General features: G+C 48.4%; 1 protein-coding gene across 3 annotated transcripts; it reads right to left on the bottom strand.

Annotated features, from left to right (window-relative positions):
* Positions 1-312: 312 nt before the first annotated feature.
* Positions 313-27,716, bottom strand: LOC141264354 (uncharacterized). 3 transcript variants are annotated; one of them, XR_012319903.1, is made up of 2 exons: positions 27,459-27,716; positions 313-1,270 (listed from the first exon to the last, which is right to left on the bottom strand). XR_012319903.1 is itself a non-coding variant. In XM_073676637.1 (2 exons), exons 1-2 carry the CDS (start codon positions 27,365-27,367, stop codon positions 1,117-1,119), a joined length of 1,116 nt encoding a protein of 371 aa, XP_073532738.1. In that variant the 5' UTR covers positions 27,368-27,452; the 3' UTR covers positions 328-1,116. The 3 variants fall into 3 exon arrangements, 2 of the variants coding, with proteins under 2 accessions (XP_073532738.1, XP_073532739.1); XM_073676637.1 differs by lacking the exon at positions 27,459-27,716 and adding an exon at positions 26,406-27,452 and having other exon boundaries at positions 328-1,270; XM_073676638.1 differs by lacking the exons at positions 313-1,270; positions 27,459-27,716 and adding exons at positions 17,461-17,692; positions 26,406-27,452.

Here is a 27,716-nt window from a genome sequence, read left to right as displayed (position 1 = left end):
ATACTTGAGTATATACGGTAATACTCTATGGGTGAGTAATTGAATTCAGACATTTTTTTCAGTGCTTTTTTTGAGTGTTATATACAGTAGCGACCAAAAGTTTTGCGTTTTTTTTTTTTTTTTTTTTAAAGTGTGATTACTTCTGTCTGGTTGTTGTGATCCCATTTTCCTGGCGATGAATTGAAAGTGCATGAAGTTGTCATCATGCAAGACCTTAATTTTAACCAAACTGCTTTTGATTATAGGTATGGTCATTTAATTAAAGAAAACTGACTGCCAAAAGTTTTTCATATACTATTTATTGATCACAACATAGAGAGTAATTCATTGTTTACAATGCCATAACTTAGTATTTTGTAGCATAACCTCTTGCTTCAATTACTGCACCACACCGGGGCATTGAAGCCACTAGGATATTCAAGACATCTTGAGGGATCTTGCTCCATTCCATTTTCAAATCTGCAAACATTTCATTTATTGCTATGGGTACGGGCTCAAACTCATCTCAAAGGTGCTCTATAGAGTTTAAATCTGGTAATTGGCTTGGCCATTGCAACAGGTGAACATTTTTCTTTGCTAACCAATTTTTGACTAAATTGGATGTGTGCTTAGGGTCATTGTCTTGCTGGGATTTCCCCTGCCTACTTTGGTTTTACCATGTGGCAGCATTACATTCTCCAGTATATCCTTGTACATGGTAGCATTAATATTTCCATCAATTCTATGCAGAGGGCCAATGACAGATGCAGAAAAGCAGCCCCAAACCATAACATTGCCACCACCATGTTTCACTGTAGGTGTTTGGTACCTTACATCATTACATTTTCCAATTGGGTGGTGTATATAGTGCTTGCCATCACTACCAAACAGATTGAACTTGGATTCATCTGACCACAACACCTTAGACCAATCTGTCTCTTTCCATTGGCTGTGTTCTTTGGAAAACTCAATTTGGACCTTCCGGTTCTTTGCAGAGGCTTCTTGACTGGAACTCGTGCATTCAATCCTACTGCTCTTAGCTGTCGCACCACAGTTTGGCGACTCACTTTGTGATCAACTTTGGAGGAAGTTTTTCATGATCGTCCACTTCTAGGTTTGTCAGCTGTTCCATAACCTTCATTTTCTTTCTTTAATATACGTGACACTTGACTCTGAGAACAGTTGAATTCCATAGCTACCTTTTTTTTGCTTTTCCCTGACTTCACTCTCAGAATAATAAGCTTCCTGACATCTGGTGATACATCTGGCTTTGTATTTGCCATTTTTTAACCTAAAAATACAAAAAAAATAAAAAATAAAATTTTAGGTAAAATTTGACTACCCATGACAAAATATGCAAAACATTTGACCAAGCAAATGTTAAAATCTAACACATAAACACATAAGGGATAAAACAATGTCAAACACAATATTTTTCCTTATAGCTGACAACCATTTGCTTCCGGTTTACTAAAATGACCAGGAAAATGGCATCACAACACCCAGACAGAAATAATCACAAAAAAAAGCTAAACTTTTGGTCGCTACTGTAAAACCAAAATGTTTTATAACACTGAAATGTACCACAAAGCACGTAATACTCTGTGGATGACAATATAGTCATTTTTTTTCAACCAAAAAAAAAAAAAAAAAATCAGTGAGTAATTTAATCCAGAAAAGTTCTTCAATGCTTTTTTAGAGTGTTATATACCACCAAAGTGTACCACAGAGCATGTAATACTCTGTGGATGAGCATTTGAATTCAGAAAAAAATTTCAATGCTTTTCTGGAGTGCTATATAACACCAAAATGTACCACAAAGCATGTAATACTCTATGGATGACAATATAGTCATTTTTTTTTCAACCAAAAAAAAAATAATAATGTGGTCACATGCAGCAGATATTTATTTAGCAACAGACTGCAAAGCCCTAAGCCCTGCATAGAGGCTGTATTCTGCCACTCTCCCTGCTCCTGCAACTGTCACTTTCTAGGCTAAATGCAGAATGTATCCGATACAAACAGCAACTCACAGATTCAGCCCTTACAAGGGGTGTTAGTATGATGGTTTAGAATCAGCAACAGTACCAACGCTAGAGGTCTCTAATTCGTTCAACTGTGCACACACTGCCCTGGACAAGCACTCTCTCCCTCCAATAAGAACTGTCCCCGAGCTGTGCAATGGCATCAGTGTGCCGATGCCTGTCTTTTTATAACCCCTGATGATGTCATTCAGCCAGACCATCACAATAATGCCACTACCAAGATGGCTATGGCATTACAGTGACTCGCAGGCAATCCTCACATGCTTATTGGCTGTGTAACAGGCAGCAAACATACGGGGCAGGGATTTGAGTTTGAAATTCGAGCACCGGCTCATGCTTGCCCAGTGCTGAGCACATCTGAACACCCAGATACTCGAGTGATATCCGAGTGTCAGTGAGCACGTTCGCTAATCCCTATAGCTAACCAATTTTTAACACACTGCACCTGAGTCGGTCGACAGGGGAGGGGTACTCGGATACCGGGATGGATGGGTTACTTCTGTGGGGATCACGGTTGGTCGGTTCCCGGTTCCGTGCCCTGGACCGTCAGTAAAGGGATAGGGGTGAGGATGATGGGAGTATTGTGCCCTGACGCCTCCTGTGGTAACTGGTAAAATCGGTTACAAGCGCTGTGTATGGTTGCTGAGGTGATCGGCATACGGCTTGTACGAACGCTATAGGCAGTAATGTCAAAGTAGGCACACACACACATTAAGTCTTTGTTTCAGTACCTTTCTTTTACTGATGTCCGGTAACAGGTACAGTTCAGGAGGGTAACCAGGTTTTCGGTGCAGGTAGAGATATTCACCGTGGAGATTTGTGAGGCCTCCTCTAACAATGTGTGCGTTGTTTGGGGTCAGTCCTGCCTTAAGCTGAACCTGCCACATTTTACTTTCTTTGGGGTCCTTCTCCACAACTGACAATGAGGACCTTTCCTTGGGGCTACAAATTCTCTTTCTGGGCTCCTGGTCCTATACTTGGTCAAGTTTGGCAACTCTTTCCCCTTCTTCTTCAGGGGGAGTAGATCCTCCTGATCTGTCCGGGTTTTCTATGCTATTCCTGAATTAATAGCAATCTCGGACTCCAGTGTCCGGGTGAGCTAAAGGGATAATAGTTTTATCTCTTTCTTTCTCCTTCTAGCCTCCGTCCCTCTCTCTAGGGCGCTTCACAACACAGACCTGTTTCCTAGTTCAGGGCTTCACTGGTCCTCAGCCAACAGCTCTCTCTCTCTCCTCTTTCACCCGTCTCGAGACTAACTGCCGCTTTTGCTGTCTCCCTGGAAACTGACTCCTCCCCTCAGACCTGGGGTGGAAGGTGTTGTGTGTGCCCAAGTGTACATCTCTCCCTGCACCTATGGATCCTGTGGTAATCCCCCGCAGGGGAGCCACATTCCCGTGTCTTGGCAAGTAGTGTTTCTAGCCAATATTTAACACATTGCACCCGTGTCTTGGTGAGTAGTGTTTCTAGCCAATTTTTAATACTATGCTCCCATGTCTGGGCGAGTAGTGTTGCTAACCAATTTTTCAAACTCTGTTCCTATGCCTGGGCGATTAGTATTGCTAACCAATTTTTCATACTCTGCACCCGTGTCTATGCGATTAGTGTGCCTAAAAAAACACTTAAAAAAAATGAGGAGAGCATCAAATATGGGATGGTGGTGTAGCTGCGGCAGGTAGAGGACAGGATCAGAACAAATTTTTCACACTCTACACCTGTGCCTGTGCGAGTAGTGTTGCTCACCATTTTTTTATACTATGCACCTGTGTCTGGGCGAATAGTGCTGATAACCAATTTTTCATACTCTGCACACGTGTCTTGGCATGTAGTGTTGCTAACCAATTTTTAATACTCAATAGATAATAAAATGAATTTGGCACTCCAGAATAGATGCAAAAATAACATTTTTATTGTACAGATTTTCCACTGTTTAGTTAACGTTTCGGCTAAGTTGTGGCCTTCTTCAGAACTACAAATTAATAACCAACAGTAAGTATAATTTATACAGGGAACAAAAATAACAATTTTGCAAAACATATGGACTCATAAGCATAAATGGATGAGCAATATCGCTAAGAAATTGCAAGAAATACTAGGATATTATCAAGAAAAAAAATCAACATCAGATGTATTATGAAGTTTTAGCCTAAAAAAAATACATGAAAGTGAATCTTTCACTTTCACTTTTTAGGCAATCCAGATCAGAAATAAATAGAATACATTTCATCATGCTAAAGTAGTCATATAATTAAGTCTTTCTAAACAAGTCTTTATGAAAGTGTGTCACCCTGGCCTGGATGCCACAAAATGTAATAAAGCTGTGTCTGAGAGCAAGGGGGAGGTTCTCTAGTCAGGGGAACATTAGCATGCAGTACCTCCTGTCTCAGGCCAGTAGGGGGAGCAGACTGCCCCTATAAAAGCTGGTACTGGGGGCAGGGTTAGGGAGAGCTAGACGACCTGTCTCAGGATTCAGGTCCCAGAGCAGAGAGGGACAGTTGTATTGCACCTAAGAGGAAGTGTGGCAGGAGGAGAGCCACAAGCCAGAGACAAGAGGCGAGGAGAGCCTGTCTTGGCAGATAACGGACTTAATTTACCAGACTTTGGTGTCTGAGGCTGGGAGGATTCCACATTCCCCAGCAGATAACCAGTCCGCAGGGGACTGTATATTCCTTGGCCTAAGAAGCCTGGAGGCCCTGCCGCAACAGAAGGGACCAGCAAAGCCGTACAAAGCAAAGACCCGAAGCTCCGCCCCACGCACCGACGCTGCGCAAGGTCCTGGAAGGGAGAGAGAGCGACGCTGACGTCATCGGGACGCGACACAAGGTCCTCGTCCAGAGCAGCAGCAGCGGAGCCGCGGCCTACAGAAGAGGATCGTCGGAAGGTAGGCCACACTTAACTAGGGGGGAGGAAAATGTCGGACACAGAGGCGCCCACTACCACCAACGCAGCTGCAGCAGCGGTGATGCCCTTTTCCCTGCCCTACATCCCTGGAGCGGCCTGGCTGCCCAAGTACTCAGGGGAGCCCCATGCCCTAACTGATTTTAAGGAAAGGCTGTACAGTTTGTTCCAAGTCTACCCCCTGACAGAGGAACAGAAGGTCAGCATACTAACAGGGCAGTTAACTGGCGCAGCCCAAAGGGAGGTAAAATCATGGCCCACTGAGGAGAAAAGCACTGTGAAGGGTATTCTGGCCCGGCTGCGGGGTACCTTTGACACACGTACCTCCGCTGAAATTAAAATGAGGTTCTATGGATGTAAGCAGCGGGCACAGGACAGCATCAGAGACTATGCCCTAAATCTGCAGGAAGCCTTGAGGGCTATTCAACAAACTGACCCTGGCAGTGTGCAGGAAACGGATAAGCTGCTAACAGAACAATTCATAGAAGGTCTGCTGTCTAGCGCCCACAGGGCCCAACTGCGCCTCATGTTCTTTCAGAACCCCGACCTGACCTTTGCCCAATTTAAGGACAGGGCCATAAGGGTGCTCCGTGAATCTGCAACCAGTGGCGCTATAAACCCCCGGCGCCCTGCTCTCACCTACCACCAGGAGGCGCCCTCCTCTATGGACCCCGTGGGGGCTGATGCACAGGCCCTGAATCAAGCCCCGTCGAAAGACCTGCACCACCAAGTCCAGGAGCTGACCAGGAGCGTCGCGGCGTTGACCAGGACCGTCCAGGCGTTGCAAGTGGACCCGTCAAGACCCATCGAGCTGGCTTCAAGTCCGGAGGATGTCCCATGGCGTCGACAGAGGAGGATCCCGTCGTTCCGAGGGAGGCCCACAGACCGCTACGCAGAGGATGGACAGCCCATTTGCCGTCGATGCAACCAGACCGGACACATTTCCAGGCACTGTAATTTAAACGGGTCCAACCTGGGGCAGAGGGCCAACCCCCAGGCATAAGATCACCAGGCCCTTACAATTGGCGTAATAAGTACGTTGGGGGGCGCCCGGTTTTACCCGTGGTGCTGGACGGTATCTCCATGAGCGCCTTGCTGGATACTGGGTCGCAAGTAACCACTATCCCTTATGTACTCTTTAAGCAGTATTGGACTGATGCTGATATCACATGGTATCCAGACAGTAACTTGAGCATCATCGCCAGTAATGGCTTACCCGTGCCGCAGATGGGGTTCAAGGAGATGACCATTAAAATTGGTAAAGTTGAACTGCCGGCACAGGGAGTGATTATTGTGGACATTGACCGTCGTGAAAGTCACCCTAAAATAACTGTGGGTACTAACGTGATTGAAAATTGTCTTTCAGAGGTAATTGTAATCTTACAACAGGTGGCGGTGAATGCTAGTTCCAGCCAACAGAGAGTTCTCAACAAGGAAATAAAAGCCCTGATGAGACGGCAGCAGGTAGAACTGTCTGGTGGTGAAATCGGTAGCGTAAGACTGAGTGACCCATTCTCCATTTCCATGCCTCCCAAAAGTGAAATGATGATCTGGTGTCGGACTGCAATCGGGTTGAGAGGTAGAGACTACCCAGACATGGTAGAACCCGTGTACTCAGACAGCAGGCCCACCATTTTGACAGCCCGGGGGGTGGTTGATGTCCGTCATAGGAGGGTGCGCGTCCGCATCCTCAACAATGGGGAGAGGGAGGTACACTTACCCAGGTACGCTACACTCGCCAAGCTGTTTGTGGTCGAACACAAAGCTATCAGGGCCGTGGAACCCTTGCCTCCATCTCCTCAGGCGGAGGGTAATGGCTCCCAGAAACAAAAGGAGGACTGGTGCCAGAAACTCCATGTGGGTGCTGACTCCACTCCCCTGCACCAAAAACAAGGAGTCTACCGGGTGGTACAGGAGTACGAGAGAGTCTTTAGTAAGCACCCGCTAGACTTCGGCAGAGTAAAGGGGATAGAACACCACATCCCCACAGGGAGCCACCCACCAATAAAAGAGAGACACAGGCCTGTACCCCCTGCACATTATCAGAACGCCAAGGGCATGCTAAGAGAAATGAAAGAAGCTGGGGTCATTAGAGACAGCTGTAGCCCCTGGGCAGCCCCCTTGGTTCTGGTGAAAAAGAAAGACACCACCATGAGAATGTGCGTCGACTATAGACAAATCAACCGTATCACCCACAAAGACGCATATCCGCTGCCTAGAATAGAGGAGTCTTTAGCCGCACTAAAATCAGCTAACTTCTTTTCTACTTTGGACCTTACTAGCGGGTACTGGCAGGTTCCTGTGGCAGAGGCTGACAAGGAGAAGACCGCCTTCACCACCCCGATGGGACTGAGCGAATTCAACTGTATGCCTTTCGGGCTCTGCAACGCACCAGGGACCTTCCAGCGGCTGATGGAATGCTGTCTAGGGCACCGAAACTTCGAGACGGTCCTCCTTTACCTGGACGACGTGATCGTCTATTCAAAGACCTACGAGGACCATCTAAAGCACCTGGCCGAGGTGTTCGAAGCCCTGGCAGGCTACGGCCTGAAGGTGAAACCATCGAAGTGTCACCTGTTGAAACCAAAGGTCCAGTACCTAGGGCACGTGGTAAGTGCGGAAGGAGTAGCCCCCGACCCTGACAAGGTCACGGCAATCAATAGCTGGCCAAGCCCCTCGAACATCAAAGAGGTGAGACAGTTTCTCGGGTTGGTAGGCTACTACCCAAGGTTCATCCCCGGGTTCACTAAGATGGCAGCTCCTATGCAGGACCTCCTGATTGGACAGTCTAAGTCCCGAAGTCAAAAGCCACCCTTCAAGTGGGATAAACCGGAAGAGGAGTCCTTCCGCCAGTTGAAGATGGCCCTCACGGGGGATGAGATCCTGGCCTACCCTGACTATGGCCAGCCTTTTATTCTCCACACAGATGCCAGTAATGTGGGACTGGGAGCCGTACTGTCCCAAAACCAACAGGGCAGAGAAAGGGTGATCGCATACGCCAGCCGGAAGCTGAGGCCCACCGAGAGGAACCCGGAGAATTACAGCTCCTTCAAGCTAGAATTCTTGGCGGTGGTGTGGGCCGTGACGGAACGCTTCAAGCATTACCTGGCCTCCGCAAAGTTCACCGTGTACACGGACAACAACCCGTTGACACACCTGGACAATGCAAGATTGGGTGCCCTAGAACAGCGGTGGATGGCCCGTCTCTCTAACTATGACTTCGTGATCAAGTACCGGGCCGGCAAAACCAATGCCAACGCTGACTCCCTATCGAGGATGCCTCACTTACCTGAAGGTGACGAAGACCCAGAAGAGCTGGAGGAGGTAGAACTCCCCGCGTTTCACCGGTATGGAGCCGCTCAATACTCCCACCGCGTGAAGGAGGAGGATCTAACAACCGTGATGATCAATCCCCTACCTCACCACAGCTGGGCCGAGACCCAAGATAGTGACCCTGCCATCCGCCTGGTGAAAGATCTGCTGACCGCATGGATCCGGATGCTCCAGAGGAAACCAAGCAGCTGTGGAAGGAGAAGAGCAAGCTGTTCCTCTACGAAGGCAAGCTGTGCAGAAGGATTGTCAACCACCGGACGCACGAGCTGACCTGGCAAGTCGTGGTTCCAAGGCGGGATGCAGCTATGGTCCTGGGGGCTTACCATGACAGAGCGGGGCACTTCGGTTGGAAGAAACTGGAGTTCCTGCTAAGAGGAAGGTTCTTTTGGGTCGGCATGAGAGGAGCAGTAGAAAAGTGGTGCAGAGACTGTGGCCCTTGTCACCTGAGGAGGAAGGACCGCACCAGCCAGAAGACACCCTTGAGGCCCATCGTCACCACGCAGCCTTTTGAGCTGGTAGCTCTGGACCACGTCAAATTGGCTCCAAGCCGGTCTGGATACATCTATGCCCTGACAATCGTGGACCACTATTCCCGTTTTCTAGTGGTGGTCCCGGTAAAGGACTTGACAGCCCAAACAGCGGCCCGAGCCTTCCAGCAATACTTCTGCCGTCCACACGGGTATCCGGAACAGGTCCTGACAGACCAGGGTCCAGCGTTTGAAGCTGAAATCTTCCAGGAGTTCTGCAACCTCTATGGCTGTAAGAAGATTCGGACAACGCCTTACCACCCCCAAACCAACGGGATGTGTGAGAAGATGAACAATATAGTCATTGATCTCCTGAAGACGTTGCCCCTGGAGGAACGCAGCCTGTGGCCAGAAAAACTGCCGGACCTGGTAGACATGTACAACAATATCCTGGTGAACGCTACAAACTGCACCCCGGCTTACCTGATGCGAGCTAGACCAGGTAAGCTGTCCGTAGACCTGGAGATGGGAGTCCTAATACCTGAGGACACCTCCCCGGATGCGGACTGGGATACCGAAAGGCAACTGCAGTACAAGAAGGTACAGGAGAGTGTGGAGAAGAGCCTGGCCCAGGTGAGAGAGAAGCAAGAAAGACTCTTCAATCAACACGCCCCTGCTAGTCCCATAGAACCTGGTGAGCAAGTCCTAAAGCGAAAAAGAAGGCTACATAAGTTGGACGACCAGTGGGAAAGGGAACCCTACACCGTACTGCAGTCTGACTACGACAACCCAAAGGTGTGCGTAATCACCAAAGACGGAGGAGAAACCACTAGTGTCGTCTCCAGAGACCACCTCAAAAGATGCCCCGAGCAACTCCGCAGTGCAGAAGAGGATCAGAGTGACCTTGAACCCGCAGAGGACAAGGAAGAAATGATCAGCACCGTTCTCGGAGAGTTCCCTCAGTCCTGGACTCGAATAAATGATGCCATAGTGGTACCCGTCCTGCATTTCCTGCAACCGGCACAGCAACAACCAACACCAGAGCCGGAAGGTGAAGAGGAGCAAGCGGTTCCAGAGGCAGAAGAGCCTGTACCAGCAGCCCAGGAGAGTCAACTCTCTGCTGACAGTGAGCCTGCCATGCCTGCGGTAAGCCAAAGGACCCGCAGACAGCTGCCTGCCCTACCTGTACACCCAGCTGGTAGCTGCACCCCTAACGCTAGTGGGGAAAGCCAAGTCAGTCCACCACCAGACAGTGGGTTAAGGAGGTAAACCAGGAGCACAAAAGGGCAGATACCCGCTCGCTGGAAAATATAGAGTGTACTAAAATTGTAAATAACCCTGTTGCCAAATGTTGAAATGTTTGCCAAGTTACATGCATGTTTGGTAATTCTGTGTTTCAGTTTCTTGCAGCTACCGTAAGGACTCAAAGGTTATTGACTTTTTATAACCGGGACCTGGTATGGACTGCGTTCGGAGCCTAACCCAGGAATGAACTAAGACTGTGAAGGACTTGGGGTAGGACAGATCCCCACCTGGTTAAGGCTCCCCGTTGTATTGGTGATATGGACACCCGGTCACAGACCACACTGTGACCTTAAGAACTCAATCTGTGCGTCGTCTGTCTGTTAATGTTTTATAGTCATGTATATTGTCTTTGTTTATTGTTTAGTCCCGGAGTACTAAATTTCACTAGGGGGGAATGTGTCACCCTGGCCTGGATGCCACAAAATGTAATAAAGCTGTGTCTGAGAGCAAGGGGGAGGTTCTCTAGTCAGGGGAACATTAGCATGCAGTACCTCCTGTCTCAGGCCAGTAGGGGGAGCAGGCTGCCCCTATAAAAGCTGGTACTGGGGGCAGGGTTAGGGAGAGCTGGACGACCTGTCTCAGGATTCAGGTCCCAGAGCAGAGAGGGACAGTTGTATTGCACCTAAGAGGAAGTGTGGCAGGAGGAGAGCCACAAGCCAGAGACAAGAGGCGAGGAGAGCCTGTCTTGGCAGATAACGGACTTAATTTACCAGACTTTGGTGTCTGAGGCTGGGAGGATTCCACATCCCCCAGCAGATAACCAGTCCGCAGGGGACTGTATATTCCTTGGCCTAAGAAGCCTGGAGGCCCTGCCACAACAGAAGGAACCAGCAAAGCCGTACAAGGCTGGGAGCAGAAAGGAACCCACGTCGCAGGCCATACAGGCGAGAATACACGGAAAGCTCGGAAACGTGGGCTGTTACCCTATAACGAGGAGATAGCCAGAAGGAGCACAGAAAGCACGGTAGGCCTACACCCTCACCCTGACCAGGGCCAATTTCCCCGTTGCTCTCAGACATCCAGGTCCCCTCCTAGCTGGGACTGTTTGTGGGTCAATTTACCTGTTATAGTAAAGACCCTGGACTGCAACCTGTTGTCTGCGTGCTCCTTGCTCCTCCAGCACTATCAGCACTGGGACTCTCACTACCATCACTCCCAACATCCATTATACTGCCCTGGGGCCGCACTCTGGGGGAGTGGGGAGTCACACTACCCTAGCTGCACACCTCATCAGCCCCAGCGGTCTGCATGCAGCGGCGGTTTCTAATAACCGCAATCCACGGGTGGCGTAGTCGGACATAATCATCAGCACATAATGGACTACCACTGGTCTGACCACCCTGAGTCACGGAACCGGGTTGCCACTACTACCCCCATCGTTCCCCTATTGCCCGGATCCGAGTGCCCCACGGCCCAGGGGGCGAGTCAAAAGCAATCCATAATCATGAAAAAAAGAGAATAAGAGAAAGAGGGAGAAAAAGGAGAACTGGTTTGCCAGTTTACTGCTCAGCAGCAGGCCTGACTCTGATAGCTTGAGAAGGCTGTTAGAGAAAGATACATGTATGTAATAGCACTCCTATTGGGAGACATGATGATGAACAAATTCATAAGCTGGAATATACAAATGCATAATAAGGGTATGTGCACACGATGCAGAAATGAAGCAGAAAATTTCTGCATCATTTCTGCATCTCCCTGGCAGAAAAAACGCATGCATGCGTTTTTCCTGCAGAATACATGCGGATTCACATGCGTTTCCACATGTGTTTCCGCATGTGGATTGACAAGCGCATTCCAGGCGATTTTAGCATCACCTGGAAAGTGCTTGACAACTAGGTCACACTATATAAATCCATGCAGCCGACATGGATTTATATAGTGTGACCCGAGAGAGTGTATATACTTACCTCCGATGGCCCGCGCTGTCCTGCTCAATCCATTCTCCCTCGCCGGCAACTTTGAATTGAAAGACCTGCCGACGTCAGCGTCACGTGACCCGTCACATGACTCTGACGTCAGCGCAGGTCCTACAACTCACTGCAAGTGCCGGGAACCAAGAAGGAGCGGTGCGCGGGCCGACAGAAGGTAAGTATACATTTATTTTTTATTTTATTCTTGTTTTACAGCTTTTTTAATGGTACCTGGGTGTGGATGAGACTCTCCTCTCCTCCACACCCGGGTACCATCCGCACATTAGAACGCGCCAATTACGCAAGTACAGATGCAGTCTTGCAGAATTGGCGCGTTCTAATGTCAGTCAATGGCAGCGAAAACGCAGCGTTTCCGCAAAATTAATTGACATGCTGCGGATTTTTGAGCGCAGCGTTTACGCTGCGGAAAAATCCGCATCATGGGCACAGCACATGCGGATTTCAATTGGGGAACATTGCTGCCCTTCTACCATGCGTTTTTAATGCATTTCCGCGGCGTTTACGCAACTGCAAAAACGCCGCGGAAACGCATTAAATACGCATCGTGTGAACTCAGCCTAAGGCTTACCGATTGTATCAAAAACTAATATGCACTTTGAGCAGGCAAAGTTTATGGACCGTCCCTGGTGAAAAGCACTGCTGTGCTGAGAGAATGGCACTGCTTGCTGAGGGTGGTGCGCGTGTTATAAAGAGGACCGCCGGTGACCCGCATGTATGGCGCTTCCTGATTGTGACGTATTTCCGGCCACGGCATGTCATGTGATGAAAATCTGTACAATAAAAATCTTATTTTTGCATCTATTCTGGAGTGCCAAATTCATCTTATTATCTATTCTGGAGTAGAACCCTATTTGTGCACCCATAGTAGGAGTACCACGCAGCCTTAACTCTTGCAATTTTTAATACTCTGCACCTGTGTCTGGGTGATTAGTGTTGCTAACCAATTTGTAATACTCTGTACCCTTGTCTTGGCATGTAGTGTTGCTAACCAATTTTTAATACTCTCTACCTGTGTCTGGGTGAGTATTGTTGCTAACCAATTTTTCATACTCTGCACCCGTGTCTATGCAATTAGTGTGCCTAAAAAACACTTTAAAACATGAGGAGAGCATCAAGTACTGTATAGGACGTGGTGGTGCTGGTTTAGCTGCTACATGAAGAGGACGTGGTCGTTCTGTCAGGTGACAGGAAGTTCTGCGTCATTTCATAAGGCCGAGTACCGCTACACGAATGGGGAGGCCAGAACTTGTTGAGGCGGTGTTAGATTCGCTGAGAGTTTCTCCAGATCCTTCACATTATCTTCTACCTGGTCCACTACAGAAAGCACAAAGTTGTCACCTGAGGATCATGGTCATCCAGCTTCCACCTCACCCTCTTGCAAATCAGCCAAGCAGTCTGAGCCCCAAGTCATGCAGTAGTCTTTTCTGCTTTTTTATGAGTCGGCTGGCTGAAGCTCCGTGGCCCAACCACCTGGCCCTGCCTCAGAAGTGGAAGAGACTGAATGTACTGGTGCCCAACCACTTGTTAGATTGGATGATGAGTATGTGGGAGGGCTAGTGCACACCATTAGTGGACCATCAAAACACATCACTGATGCTGAAACACAGGTGCAAAATGCTGTGTCTTTCTGCAGTGTGCAGACCGGCAAGGAGGGTAGGGGTGAGGAGTGAGTGGAAAATGATGTGGGGGATGATGAGGTTCTAGACCCCACATGGAGAAAAGTCAATCCTAGTAACGTGGGCAGTTCAGAGGAAAAGGAGGTGGTTACACTGCCCCAGCAGCACAGCAAAAGAGGGAGCAGGTTGCAGAAACAGAGGGGACAGCCCCTAGCCAGTATGTCGGCTGCTACTGCCCACCATGCAGAGGAAATGAAAACACCATAGCCAGCTCAAAGGAGCTCCCTGGTGTGGCATTTCTTCAAGCAATGTGCTGACGACCAGCGACGAGTGGTTTGCACACTGTGCCGTCAGAGCCAGAGTCAAGGCATAAATGTTCTGAACCTGAGCCCCACCTGCATGACAAGGCATCTGAATTCTAATCATGAGGTGCAGTGGAGAACACATCATAAAAAGCAAGACAGATCTGAGCCTCCTCCTGCTCCCTCTTCTGCTGTGGTCTCGGCCTTTTACTCCCGCTCACGATTAACAGGGCCACCTGCCTCCTCGCAAAGAGAGGATGTGACAGCACTACCACCAGTGTTAGCGAGCATCTCCACACTGTCCCATGGAAGTGTTCAGCTCTCCATCCCCCAAACCCTTGAGTTTTAAAAAATCTGATGGCGGTGGCTGTCCCGCAGTACATTGTTTCCAGCAGCCACTACTTTTCCAGGCGGGCCATCCCTGCCCTGCACACACATGTTGCGGACCAAATCAGGTGTGCACTGTGCAACGCCATAAACGACAAGGTCCACATAACCACTGATACGTGGATCAGTAAGCACGGCCAGACACATTACATCTCCCTAACTGCCCACTGGATAAATGTAGTGGGGCCTGGGACAGAGACAGAAGGTATTCTAGTGCATCTTCTACCACCACCGAGGATTGCAGGACGTTTCTCTGTCCAGGTTGCCTCCTCCTCATTCGGTCACAGTAAGACCTGCACTACCAACTTTGGCACAGCATGGGGGAAACGACAGCAGGCTGTTCTGAAACTGATCTGTTTGGTGTAGAAATCCCAAAACGCACAGAAGCTGTGGATGGGGATCAAACAGCAGACAGATGAGTGGTTAATACTGGTGAACCTCAAGCCCGGCATGGTGGTGTACGATAACGGGTGAAATCTCGCAGCAGCTCTGGGCCTAGCCGCTTTGACGCACATCCTTTGCCTGGTGCATGTGCTGAATTTGGTGGTGCAGAGTTTCCTGAAAAACTACCCACGTATGTCAGAGCTGCTGCTGAGTGTGTGGGCAGTGTGCACGCTTTCGGCGTTCTCACCCTGCTGCTTATCTGTCTGAGCTGCAGCATTACTTCTGCCTTCCCGCTAACCGCTTCATATGCAATGTACCAACAAAGTGGAGCTACACCTTACATATGCTGGAGAGACTGTGCGATCAGCAGCTGGCAATAGTGGAATTTCAGCTGCAGCACGCACGGCGGATTCGGTCTGCGAAACAAAACCGCTTCATCAATGAGTGGGCCTCCATGCGGGACATGTGTGCTGTGTTGCAGGTAGGCCACACCCTGGCTTGCATAAAATACAAGTATTTTTGCATTCTATGCAAACCAGGGTGTGGCCTTACTTCCTTGAGCTGGAAATTACATTTAAATAGCTTCCCAAGGATGGTGTCCACAGTTCAGGATCCGGTCCTTTGTTTTCCCTTATTCACACACTGAGGTCAACTCCGAAACATGGTAAGGTTTTTAATATTAGACAGTGTAGGACCATCCCAAGTAGTGTCACCTTGACATGGTGAGATAGCTTTTATGCTACATTTGATCAAAAATAGTGTTACTAAGAACCCTATGCTATTTAAATGCAGTTTGGCTTTTTATTTATTTACAGCAGGGTTTATGTTCATTTTGTTTCTTGTAGGTTTTGACTGATTTATGGCCATTGTGATCATGCGTTTATGTGCTGCATGTGTACCAACTTAAACCAAGCTCAATTTTTGTGTTTTTTCTTATGCACCCATGTCTGTTACAGTGGGGAAAAAAAGTATTTAGTCAGCCACCAATTGTGCAAGTTCTCCCACTTAAAAAGATGAAAGGCCTGTAATTGACATCATAGGTAGACCTCAACTATGAGAGACAAAATGAGAAAACAAATCCTGAAAATCATATTGTCTGATTTGGAAAGAAATTTTTTTTCAAATTTTGGTGGAAAATAAGTAGGCCACTCCAGGACCTTGAAATGCTTCTTACGAAGCAACTCCTTCATTGCCCTGGCAGTGTTCTTGGGATCATTGTCATGCTGAAAGACCCAGTCATCTTCAATGCCCTTGCTGATGGAAGGAGGTTTGCACTTAAAATCTCACGATACATGGCCCCATTCATTCTTTCATGTACATGGATCAGTCGTCCTGGTCCCTTGGCAGAGAAACAGCCCCAAAGCATGATGTTGCCACCCCCATGCTTCACAGTAGGTATGGTGTTCTTTGGAAGCAACTCAGCATTCTTTCTCCTCCAAACACGCCGAGTTGTGTTTCTACCAAACAGTTCTACTTTGGCTTCATCTGACCATATGACAGTCTCCCAATACTCTTCTGGATCATCCAAATGCTCTCTAGCAAACTTCAGATGGGTCTGGACATGTGATGGCTTAAGCAGGAGGAAACATCTGGCACTGCAGGATCTGTGTCCCTGGCGGGGTACTGTTACTGATGGTAGCCTGTGTTATGTTGGTCCCAGCTCTCTGCAGGTCATTCACTAGGTCCCCCTGTGTGGTTCTGGGATTTTTTCTCATCGTTCTTGAGATCATTTTGACCCCACGGGATGAAATCTTGTGTGGAGCCCTAGATCGAGGGAGATTATCAGTGGTCTTATATGTCTTCCATTTTCTAATTATTGCTCCCACAGTTGATTTCACACCAAGCTGCTTGCCTATTGCAGATTCAGTCTTTCCAGCCTGGTTCAGGGCTACAATTTTGTTTCTAGTGTCCTTCGACAGCTCTTTGATCTTCACCATAGTGGAGTTTGGAGAGTGACTGTTTGAGGTTGCGGACAGGTGTCTTTTATACTGATAACAAGTTCAAACTGGTGCCAGTACTACAGGTAATGAGTGGAGGACAGAGGAGCCTCTTAAAGAAGAAGTTACGGGTCTGTGAGAACCAGAAATCTTGCTTGTATGTAGGTGACCAAATACTTATTTTCCACCAAAATTTGAAAAAAATTTCTTTCCAAATCAGACAATGTGATTTTTAGGATTTGTTTTCTCATTTTGTCTCTCATAGTTGAGGTCTACATATGATGTCAATTACATGCCTCTCTCATCTTTTTAAGTGGGAGAACTTGCATAATCGGTGGCTGACTAAATACTTTTTTCCCCATTGTATATTACTGTGCGTAAAAACATTTTTTTCTACTGTTATGCACCCATGTTTGTAATATTACTGTGCGTAAAAACAATTTTTTATAATCTGCAACCATCTCTTTGGGAGTCATGTGCGTAAAAACAAATTGTTTTACTGTTATGCACCCATGTCTGTGATAGTACTGTGCGTAATTTTTTTTTTAATAATCTGCACCCGTGTCTGTTTGCCTAAAAAACACTTAAAAAATTAGAGCCTTAAATAGTGGATTTGGACGTGTTCATGGTGCTGCTCGTGTAGCATGCCTGTAATACAGCCTGGTGGAGCGTGTTCGTAATACAGCTTTTCCACAGTCCATAACATGATAGCTTTTTTCCATATATTCATAGACAGATTCATGTATTTTTACAGTGATATGTAGTCAGAAATTCATCAAAGCAGACAAAATTAACTAATTTAATGACGTTTCACAGTTTCACTGCACCACCCGTGTGTACGCTGTAGTGGTGGTGGTGGTACAGGGCCTCATCTTCCAAACTTTTTTAAATCCAATCCACTTCAAAATCTTTTTAAATTCACCCCAAAATTTTTCAGAGGCCAAGCCAAGCCAAATTCTTGTTTTTTTGCATTCTTGTTGTGTTTCTTATCTCATACTAGTATTATCTGCTGGAAAGTGTTCATTCTGGTCACATATCTCTTCTACAGTCCATAACTTGATAGCTTTTTTCCATACATTCATTGACAGATTCATGTTTTTTTAACGGTGATCTATAGTCAGAAATTCATCAAAGCAGACAAAATTAACTCATTTAATGACCATTTGCAGTTTCACTGTATCATCTGTGTGTGCGCGGTAGTGGTGGTAGATTTTAGTGTACGCTACTGGAGCTGGAACTCTATTTTATGAAAGTGGAAATATTACAAGTGACAAAACATAAATCCAAAACTTTAACGACACAAGGACCACCAGCAAAAACTTAACAGGTACCCTACCTGTCTCCCCCATTCTTACATTACTTTCAACCGTGCACTATATACAACCTCCCTCCTACCACACCTGGCTCCACCGCCCTGATATAATACCCATTCATAACACCGAACAAACAGCAAAAACATAGAAAACAAGATATTATATATATATATATATAATATATACAGTACAGACCAAAAGTTTGGACACACCTTCTCATTTAAAGATTTTTCTGTATTTTCATGACTATGAAAATTGTACATTCACACTGAAGGCATCAAAACTATGAATTAACACATGTGGAATTATATACTTAACAAAAAAGTGTGAAACAACTGAAAATATGTCTTATATTCTAGGTTCTTCAAAGTAGCCACCTTTTGCTTTGATGACTGCTTTGCACACTCTTGGCATTCTCTTGATTAGCTTCAAGAGGTAGTCACCGGAAATGGTCATCCAACAATCTTGAAGGAGTACCCAGAGATGCTTAGCACTTGTTGGCCCTTTTGCCTTCACTCTGCGGTCCAGGTCACCCCAAACCATCTCGATTGGGTTCAGGTCTGGTGACTGTGGAGGCCAGGTCATCTGGCGCAGCACCCGATCACTCTCCTTCTTGGTCAAATAGCCCTTACACAGCCTGGAGGTGTGTTTGGGGTCATTGTCCTGTTGAAAAATAAATGATGGTCCAACAAAACGCATCATGGAATAGCATATAATCCTTTATTGCCCTGTCCTCCCAGGGATTCTCCGGTTTCTGGCACTTCGCACCTTATTCCCTGCTCTTGTGATTCTGAATATTTTTACCACTTTGGAGTTTTTGTATGAAATTAAATGATGCCTGTTTTGCCACATTACTCTTTTGTCCTCCTTTTTTTGCATTCAATTATATGAGTAGGCAATACGGACCTAGTGCTTGACACTTTTGTCTTGGTACTATGGTCCGTTTAGTGTTGTGTAGTTGGCCATTTTTTTTTTTTTTTGCTCATCAGGTAATTCAAGAGTGCCTGACAGGACCCCGTTCTATGTGCCTTTCTCAGTCGTCTTCCTGCGCTGGCTCTCACCCTCCTGCCCTGCGCCTCACAATCAGTGTCCCAATCCGGTAGCCTCGGGTCTTGTCGGGCGACCTGCAGTCCCCTGGACCCTCTGTGACCACCTTCTCGGTGATGTAATTGTGGCTGTGGCAACTGCACCCTAAAACTACAGAAGCCTCCAGTTTCTATCTGAGCCTTGTAGTTCTCCACTAGTTTAGGGGCCGGTCCCCTCTGCGGCTTGATCCTTCCACACCTGGTAGATTCGGGCGTACCGGTGGCCTCCAGCACTGCCCGTACCCCTAGAATCCCCTCGTTCCTCCTGGAGCCTTCCATCCTACTCCTCTCTCCTTCTTCTCGGTCTCTCTGCTAGGCCCACTCTGGGGCAGAGCTCGTGCAGAGCCCCTGCTCCCCTCACTTCTCCTCTCAGACTGGCTTGTCTTTACAAGATGGCTCCCTCTTTTATACACCTCCTTCACAAGTGCTCCCCTGATCTGCTTCCTCCACCCACACCCACTACATGGTTCCCCCTCACTTGGTTCCCCTCCACTCCAGCCAGGGACCAGGGACTGTGCTCTCCCTTAGTAGCAATCTCGCCCTGCCCTACTGAAGTGGATGTGTTGGATGCAGGTGTTAGGGTCCCGGGTTGCACTCTATCCTTACCTGAGAGTGGGATACCACACCTCTGGGTGAGATGCAGTACCTCTGTGGCGACTTAACCCTCAGGGGCGCCACATCAGCACAATTCTCCCGAGGACAATTCCTGTCCTCGGAATTCCTGTACTTCAGGTTGTCCCTCACATATAGCTTACCATGGAAGCAGCGCCAAGTCAAGTAAAAAAACTTCAAGGGGATCCTACTTGAATTTAAAAGCCGCAGCCCCACCTCCAGATCCTGACTTGGGCGATCCCTGAGGGCCAGAGGTTTTTGGAAAAGTGTTGACAAGACCATCTCATCAAGGAGTTTCCTTGACAGAGTTATTACCTCCCACACCCCCAGGCCCCACCGGCGAATTACCTTCAGAACTGGGGTAACATAAGCCGGGAGATGCCCGTGTGGTGCGTGAAGATCATTCACACGCCCTCCTGGCTCCCATTCATGGAAGAAAGGCTGAAACCACTCCCTGCAAGAGAGAGCCCTCTCCTTCCCAAGGTTTGCAATGTTTGCTTTCAAAAAGGTGTTTACTAGGAACACCACTGGTTTGACCATATTCAACCCCCCTAGTCTCCTCGTACGGTAAGTAACCTCCCGTTTGACTAGGTTCAACCTGTTCCCCAATAATAGTTAGAAGAACAGGCTATAAACGCGTGTCCAGAGAGGCTCTGGCAAGATGCAGACAGTGCCCATGTAAATTAGCAAAGGGAGCAGGAAAGCTTTGCACAGGTTTACCCTTTCCCTCAGGGTCAGAGACCAACCCTTCCATTGGTCCACTTTCCGGGCAGCACACTCGAGCCTACCATCCCAGTTTTTAGTGGGGTAATCACCCTGACCACATTCGATGCCTAGGACTTTGGCATACTCCTGGGGCTCTGGAAGGGTGTCCGGGAGACCAAAACCGGGGTCCCCTCCTCCCAGCCAGAGACTTTCACACTTGTCCTGATTGACCCTGGACCCCGATGCCTCCGAGTAGCGTTCCACTTTTGACATCACCTCCTCAGCCTCCCCTTCCGAGGAGACGAAAATAGTGACATTGTCAGTGTAGGCCACTACCTTCAGGGTGGCCTCCCGTGCCCCCGGACTGCCCATCTCTATCCCCGCCAACAGTCCACGATCCACTCTTCTTACGAAGGGATGAATCACGAAAGCGTTATGAAAGGACAACCCTGGAGAACACCGGAACCGACCTCAAAAGGTTACCCAACCCAACCATTCACCAGCAGAAAACTCTCTGCCCCCTCTGTACAGGGTTTTAAGGCAATCCACAAACCCACCTGGTAGACCATACCTCAGAAGAGTAGACCAGAGGTAGTCATGATTAACTCGGTCGAAAGCTTTAGCCTGATCCAGGGACAGCATAAACCCCTTCCAAAGGCCTGACCTGCCCTGCTCCACTGCCTCCCGGACACCGAGAACCGCACTAAAAGTGCTACGGCCCGGAACACAGCAGTGCTGGCCCTCGGAAAGCAGCTGTGGCGCAAATTTCACCAACCTATTAAAAAGCACCTTCTCACATTGAGAAGCGCTATGGGATTCCAGTTCTCAATGTGTGACGGGTCCTTACCCTTTCAAAGAAGGATCAAAGCAGACCTCCTCATGGATCTCGGCAGAGTGCCCAAGGAAAGACACTTGTTAAACATCTGAGTCAATAAGGGGACCAAGGAGTCCTTAAAGGTCTTATAAAACTCAGATATTAAGCCATCTGGACCTGGTGACTTTTTGAGCCGAAGCCCATCAATCGCCAGTCTCACTTCCTCTTCTTTGATCATATCCTCCAAGCCACCAAGCGAGGGGTCTACCCCTGACATAGGGACCGTCTCAGCCAGGAAAGCCTACATCCTGTCTCGATCCAGTTCCTTCCTCCCCAAGAGATGCGAGTAGTAGGATCTGATGACTTCCAGGACCCCTGATCTGGATCTCATCAGAGAACCGGTACCATCCTTCAGACCCACCACAACATTAGCATTCACTGACATTTTACAGTTTCTGTAGGGGTCAGGCGAGCTGTATTTCCCGAAATCCCTCTCAAAAACTAAAGATGTGTGCCTAATCATACTGACACCTCTTTAGCAAGGCTTTCATCCTGGAGATTTCCTCTCGGTCACCCCCAGTCGAGACAAGATGCTCGAGTTTCCTCCTCAGGCTCTGATACAGGCGCTCCCTGTTTAAGCTTCTGAGGTTAGAGAGCTGGTGGAAGAATCTCGCTACCCAGTGTTTAAACATCTCCCACCACTCTGACTTGGTGCTACAAAGGCCCAACAACGGTACCTGGCTCTGAAGAGACTCAGGACAGTCTCACTGATTCCTGAAAGAGTGACGAATTGAGCTTCCACATGCCTCTTCCCATCCGAGGGGTCTCTGTGATATTCAAAGAAAACATAATCAAACAGTGGTCGGAGAATTCCACCTCCACCACAGATATTGGTGAGAAGATAGCCTCCTCCTTTAAATAGAACCTATCTATCCTGGACCTAATCTGACTTCCTCTAAAGTATGTGAACCCCACGTGGCATGGGTTGTTCCTGATGTGGACATCGACCAGACGAGCCTCGCTAACTATGCTATTTAACGCGACGCTGTCATAAGCTAGCCAGTCTCTGGAACCTCCTCTATCCTGGGGCCTCCAGACGTTATTGAAGTCCCCTTCAAAGACCACCTGCCGGCTAGAAAACAGAAAGGGTTTAATCCTGATAAAAAGACTTTTACGGTCTTAATTGGACTGTGGACCATAGATGATCACGAACCAAAGCTCCTGTCCTTTCATGAGCACATCCAAGATCAAGCACCTCCCCATTTCCAACTCAATTACCCATTGGCATTCAACATCTGTGGTTTTAAAAAGAATCTCCACCCTGCTATACAGCTCAGCCGCAAGAGACCAGTTTGAGGGCCCATGCGTCCACTCCCTTCTTGCCTTCCGTAAAGACGTCAGATCTGACAACCTGGTCTCCTGCAAAAAATAAAATGTCGGTATTAAGGTGACCGAGAAAATCAGGCCATAAACCTAGCCGCATCTGACTTTTTGCTGGCAACATTAATGGTTGTCAGCGTCAGCGGGGGGAGTGCCGCTATCATGGGTGATTGGGTTCGACAGCAGCCTTTTTCCCACGCCCTCCTGAAACGTATTCCTCCTCAGATGAAGCTACATGTTTCAAGCATACTGACACATCCATGTCTTTCTTCCGTACATCCCTGCCTTTGTCTAGCTGACTTGGCGCGACCTTCTCCCCCAAGGGCTTACTTTCTACCCCCGGCGAAGAAGATGCCCCCTTAAGGCTCCGTCACCTTACCCACCATACTTAGCACTACATCATGATCAGGGGTGGATTAAGAGTAACAAGGGCCCCGGGTAGTTTAGAAGGCGTGCCCCCCCCCCCCCACACACACACCTGATGTATCACATGTCACATGATCCCCTGTGATAGATCATGTGATAGTTCATGTGAAATTAATTTGGCACAATATTAATATATTAATTATAATAATTTTTTCTAGGCTGTGTGCCCACTATGTGTTTTTTAAGCGTTTCCGAAACGGCAATTCCGTTGCAGAAACGCTTAAAAACGCTTGGTAGAAGATCTGCCATGTTCCCCAATGATAATCCGCATGTGCTGTGCACATGCTGCGGAAATTTCCGCTGCGGATTATTATTGCGGAGAAATCCGCAACATTACCAATTATTTTGTGGAAGTGCTGCGTTTTCGCCGCCATTGACTTGCATTGGAACGCATGGAATCCGCATCACTGGATCTGTACATGCGGATTCAATGCGTTTCAATGTGCGGATGGTACCTGGGTTTGGAGAAGAGGAGACTCTCCTCTGGACCTGGGTACCATAGAACCTGTAAAAAAAAGAATAAAATAAAAAATAAATATTATACTTACCTTCTGATGGCCCCCGGTGTCTTTATCCGATGCGTCCTGGCTTGTCGACAGCTTGCGGTGGACTAAAGAACCTGTGGTGACGTAATTTAGTCATGTGACGGGTCACGTGACCGCTGACGTCGGCAGGCCATCAGAAGGTAAGTGTATATTTATTTTTTACCATTCTTTTAGGGTCACAGTATATAAATCCATGCCGGTTGCATGGATTTATATAGTGTGACCAAGTTGTCAAGCACTTTCCAAGTGATGCTAAAATCGCTTGGAAAGCGCTTGACAACCCCCTTTCAGAAATGCATGTGAAGAACGCTTCAAATCCGCATGTCCCTGGCAGGAAAAACACTTGTACAATCCGCATGCGTTTTTTCTGCCAGGGAGAGCAGAAACGCTCAAAAAAAATCCGGAGCATTTCTACATCGTGGGCACATAGCCTTACATTAATTGTATGACTTAATATTGAGCACACGTAGCCATCTATACATAGCAGGAGGCCGCACGGTGCCATCTATACACAGCAGGAGGCCGCACATAGCCATCTATACACAGCAGGGGGCCGCACAACACCAGCTATACACAGCAGGGAGCCGCACGAAGCCATCTATACACAGCAGGAGGCTGCACGGCGCCATCTATACACAGCAGGAGGCCGCACGTAGCCATCTATACACAGCAGGAGGCCGCACGTAGCCATCTATACACAGCAGGAGGCTGCATGTAGCCATCTATACACAGCAGGAGGCCGCACGGCACCATCTATACACAGTAGGAGGCTGCACGGCGCCATCTATACACAGCAGGAGGCTGCACGGCGCCATCTATACACAGCAGGAGGCCGCACGGCGCCATCTATACACAGCAGGAGGCTGCACGGCGCCATCTATACACAGCATGAGGCCGCACGACGCCATCTATACACAGCAGGAGGCCGCAGAAGCCATCTATAGACAGCAGGAGGCCGCATTTAGCCATCTATACACAGCGGGAGGCCGCACGCAGTCACGCACACACACAAACATATACAGACATATACATACATGCATAAACACATTTGAAACACAAAAATACATATAAACAGACATCACACAATGATATCTGCCTGCATACACACACTCACTCACTCAATCACAAACACACACACACACACTCACCATCCCCCGGCTCCCATCGTCCAGCTCCTCTTCGGTGGTAAATAGCAGTGCAGGGCGCGCACTGCGTGACGTCACACTAGCAGACACGGCCGTGCACAGTGCACCTTCTGCCAAGAGCTGAAAGAATGGCAGAAGGTGCAAGCCTGCTTCTAGTGTATTAGGTATGAGGTGTTTGTCAGTAAAGAAGGGGGGGGGGAGAGGAGGGAGGGGGGGACATGAGGAGATAACTGTGGACCGCAAGTGTGTAAACTCCTGAAGGCTTGGTTTACTGCACCTTCTGCCATTCTTTCAGCTCTTGGTTTTCTGCCTGTCAGCCGATGAGGTGTGAGGTCGGGCAGAGCGGTCTGGACTCTCTGATCTTTCACACATGATGCAAAAGAGCCAGGACTGTGGGACTGCATACACTGCGGTCCTTGATCAACTACAAATGTTTTATCCTATGTGCTCAAATATAAATATAATTATATTTTATATTTGGATGATTCCATTCCAGAGGTCATTTTATTTATTTGGTCTATGGTTTTCATTATATATCCATAAGAGTGTAACTAGTCGATCAATAATTTCATTTAAACTATTTATCAATAATTTCACTGTTTTTCTGTAAACCGTTTGTTGGTCTTGGTGCCTAGAATAACAGCGGGCTTTTTTTACCACGTGTGGTTTTATGTATATAAGACCGTTTGATGAATCGGTCTACATCAGCTATGTACCTGAGGAAGTGGACGGGACGTCCACGAAACGCGTAGTAATCGTAGCTTTTAGCAATAAACTACAAGATTGTTTAATTATACAATCTCTCATCAAATTTCTTCACCACGGAGGAGCGCAGATTTTTTCCCGGCACCAACTTCATCCTACTACAGACAACCTTGCTTCTTTATCTTGGAAGGGTGACAATCCATGTCTTTTTGTCCAAAAACACAGGTCAACCACCCCATTCCCCACAGTGATGGTTTCCTCACCCTTCTTCAGGGCTTCCAGAAGACGCCGTTGCAAGTCACCGTCACCAAGTTTGCCAGACAAAGACTCAGACACACCTCCTGACCCAGCAGCAGTGGCCCCGGCATAGCTAGCCCCCTGGGGTCCGACCACTACCGCTGGGGGGGCAGTGGAACCAACACCAACCACTCCATCACCCCCCCATCCACACCAGCTTCACCACTCACCCCACTTGTCCCCCCCATGAACCATCACCACTTCCATCTCTCCTTCATTCACAACCTCCTCACTCACACACCCCCACTCACGCCCCCTTCCACACTTGTCAGAAGAGGATCAGGTAGGGCAGCCATAGTACTTACAGTATTTACAGTGCTTACAGTGTTTATGGACTTTGTGGTTCCGTAAACAGCTGCTGCAGACAGTCCTCACTACCTTCTCCAAGGCCCCCTTACCGAGCCTATTATTGCCCTGGGTTACAGGATAACCTGCCCTCCGGCCTCGGGAGCCATTCCCACTGTGAACAGGATCTTCTCGGTATGCTGCTCCCCTGTAGCAGCTGCATGCCTCCCTGCCTCTCCCCTTGCGTTCCCAGTGGCGACCGGCTTAGAAGCGGGGTGGAGAGATGGAAATTCCACAACACTTTCAATGTTTGGTACACCAACCAAATCGGCTATACTGCCACCCCTGCTGTGAGCTGCAGGAATCGCAGCCTCACCACGCTCACCTTTCTTTTCACTCTCCCAGCCTGATATACGTCCCAAACTCACTGAAGGAGCCGGTCGCATCTGCCCTGAGGGGATCGCACTGGAAGTGGCAGTCACATCAGACATATTCATGTATTTAAAGCTCACCGTCTCCCATGCAGCCTCGGTCTTCCCTTTCTTCTTTTTTTCTTTTCCTCTTCTGGTGCCTCATCGTCGCCAAAGGAGAACCGCGTAAGATCCATCGGAGACTTCTGCTGTTTAATGGCCATTTGCAAACCACCGATTGATTCATATTCCTCATCGCTTGACCAGCCGCTCATCCCCTGTCCACACATGTCCTCTAATCCTGAATTGGATAATGCCACCTGCCCTGGTCTTAATGAACAGTTCTCTGATTCTCCTGCACCAGATTCCCCCTCAGCAGGTTTTCTAAGCAGACCACTTTCACCCTCTCCACTGTCCTCCATATTGCAGGTGAAACTCCGCCCACTCTCCTCCCTGTTGGGTTGGACACTACTGGCTGGATCACCCGTGAGTGGGACCCCACCGTTGCTAGGTGGTACACTACCGGAGCTAGCATCACCAGACTCTTTGCTAGAAGTAACATTGCTGGGTTCGACTCCTCCCCCTGGTGGGGCTACAGTGCTGGGCAGGGTGATGTTATTGCCTGATGTGTTGACACTGGGCAGAGCAACGGAGCCAGGTGGAGCGGCAGAGCTGGGCGGAGTCTCATTGCTTGAAGACACACCTCCTTGGGGCAGGACGATCTTGACAGGCAAGGTGACAACCCATGCCCCGCCGCCCTGGCTTGACCTCTTCATGTTGGCAAAGCATTGGTCATTTTGGAATTTCTCCAGGAAGTGACCTGCATTTCTGAGGATCCCCTCCCAGAAAGCCACCGAAGCTTCAAATTTCTCTCTTAGGGTTTGCACCCTAACTGCCATCCCCTGACGGGGCCTCCCGGGTACATTACTGACTTCAGACCTTGCTTCCTTCGCCTCCTTCAACTCCTCCTGGAGACGGCACACATCTCTGCTCGTCTCCTCGTAAATTCTAAACATGTGGGTAACACGGGTTGTGTATGTTTCCACATTTTCCCGGGGATCCATGGCCCCCCTTAGTTCTTTTTTAGGGCCATCCTGCTAGTCCCCCCACCAGTCACACCATTGGCCATCCCTGGGGCAGATGTAAGCCCCTTACCTTGCTGCTGCTGAGTCGGTCCCCCTTTGAGTGCCGGACCTGGGGATTCTGTTCTCCTCCCTCTGGTGGACCTCCCAGGTGAGTCCTCAGTTGCCTCCCTGCCCCCCCCCATTGGTGTAGACCGATGGGCATGAGCTGGGGCCACCATGAGCCCTTCCCTGGAAGCCCTCCCTCTCCCTGGGGAGTGGAGAGGCAGGACATGATCCTCATTCCTGGAGAGAGCTCCTTCCACACGCACACTCTGTTGGCTGGACACAC

This window comes from Phyllobates terribilis, unplaced genomic scaffold (assembly GCF_046119375.1).
Source record: "Phyllobates terribilis strain yellow unplaced genomic scaffold, ASM4611937v1 Scaffold_4__5_contigs__length_816908805, whole genome shotgun sequence".
In the NCBI taxonomy this organism is placed as follows: domain Eukaryota; kingdom Metazoa; phylum Chordata; class Amphibia; order Anura; family Dendrobatidae; genus Phyllobates; species Phyllobates terribilis.
This window is presented reverse-complemented; position numbering and strand designations above follow the sequence as displayed.

What these genes read in the sequence shown, in the direction of transcription:
- LOC141264354 (XM_073676637.1), bottom strand. Translation starts at nt 27,367, where the DNA reads ATGGATCCCCGGGAAAATGTGGAAACATACACAACCCGTGTTACCCAC. An exon ending in CCGAGGCTGCATGGGAGACG is followed by an intron (nt 1,271 to 26,405) that starts GTGAGCTTTAAA and finishes TTGTATTTTTAG; the next exon opens with GTTAAAAAATGGCAAATACA.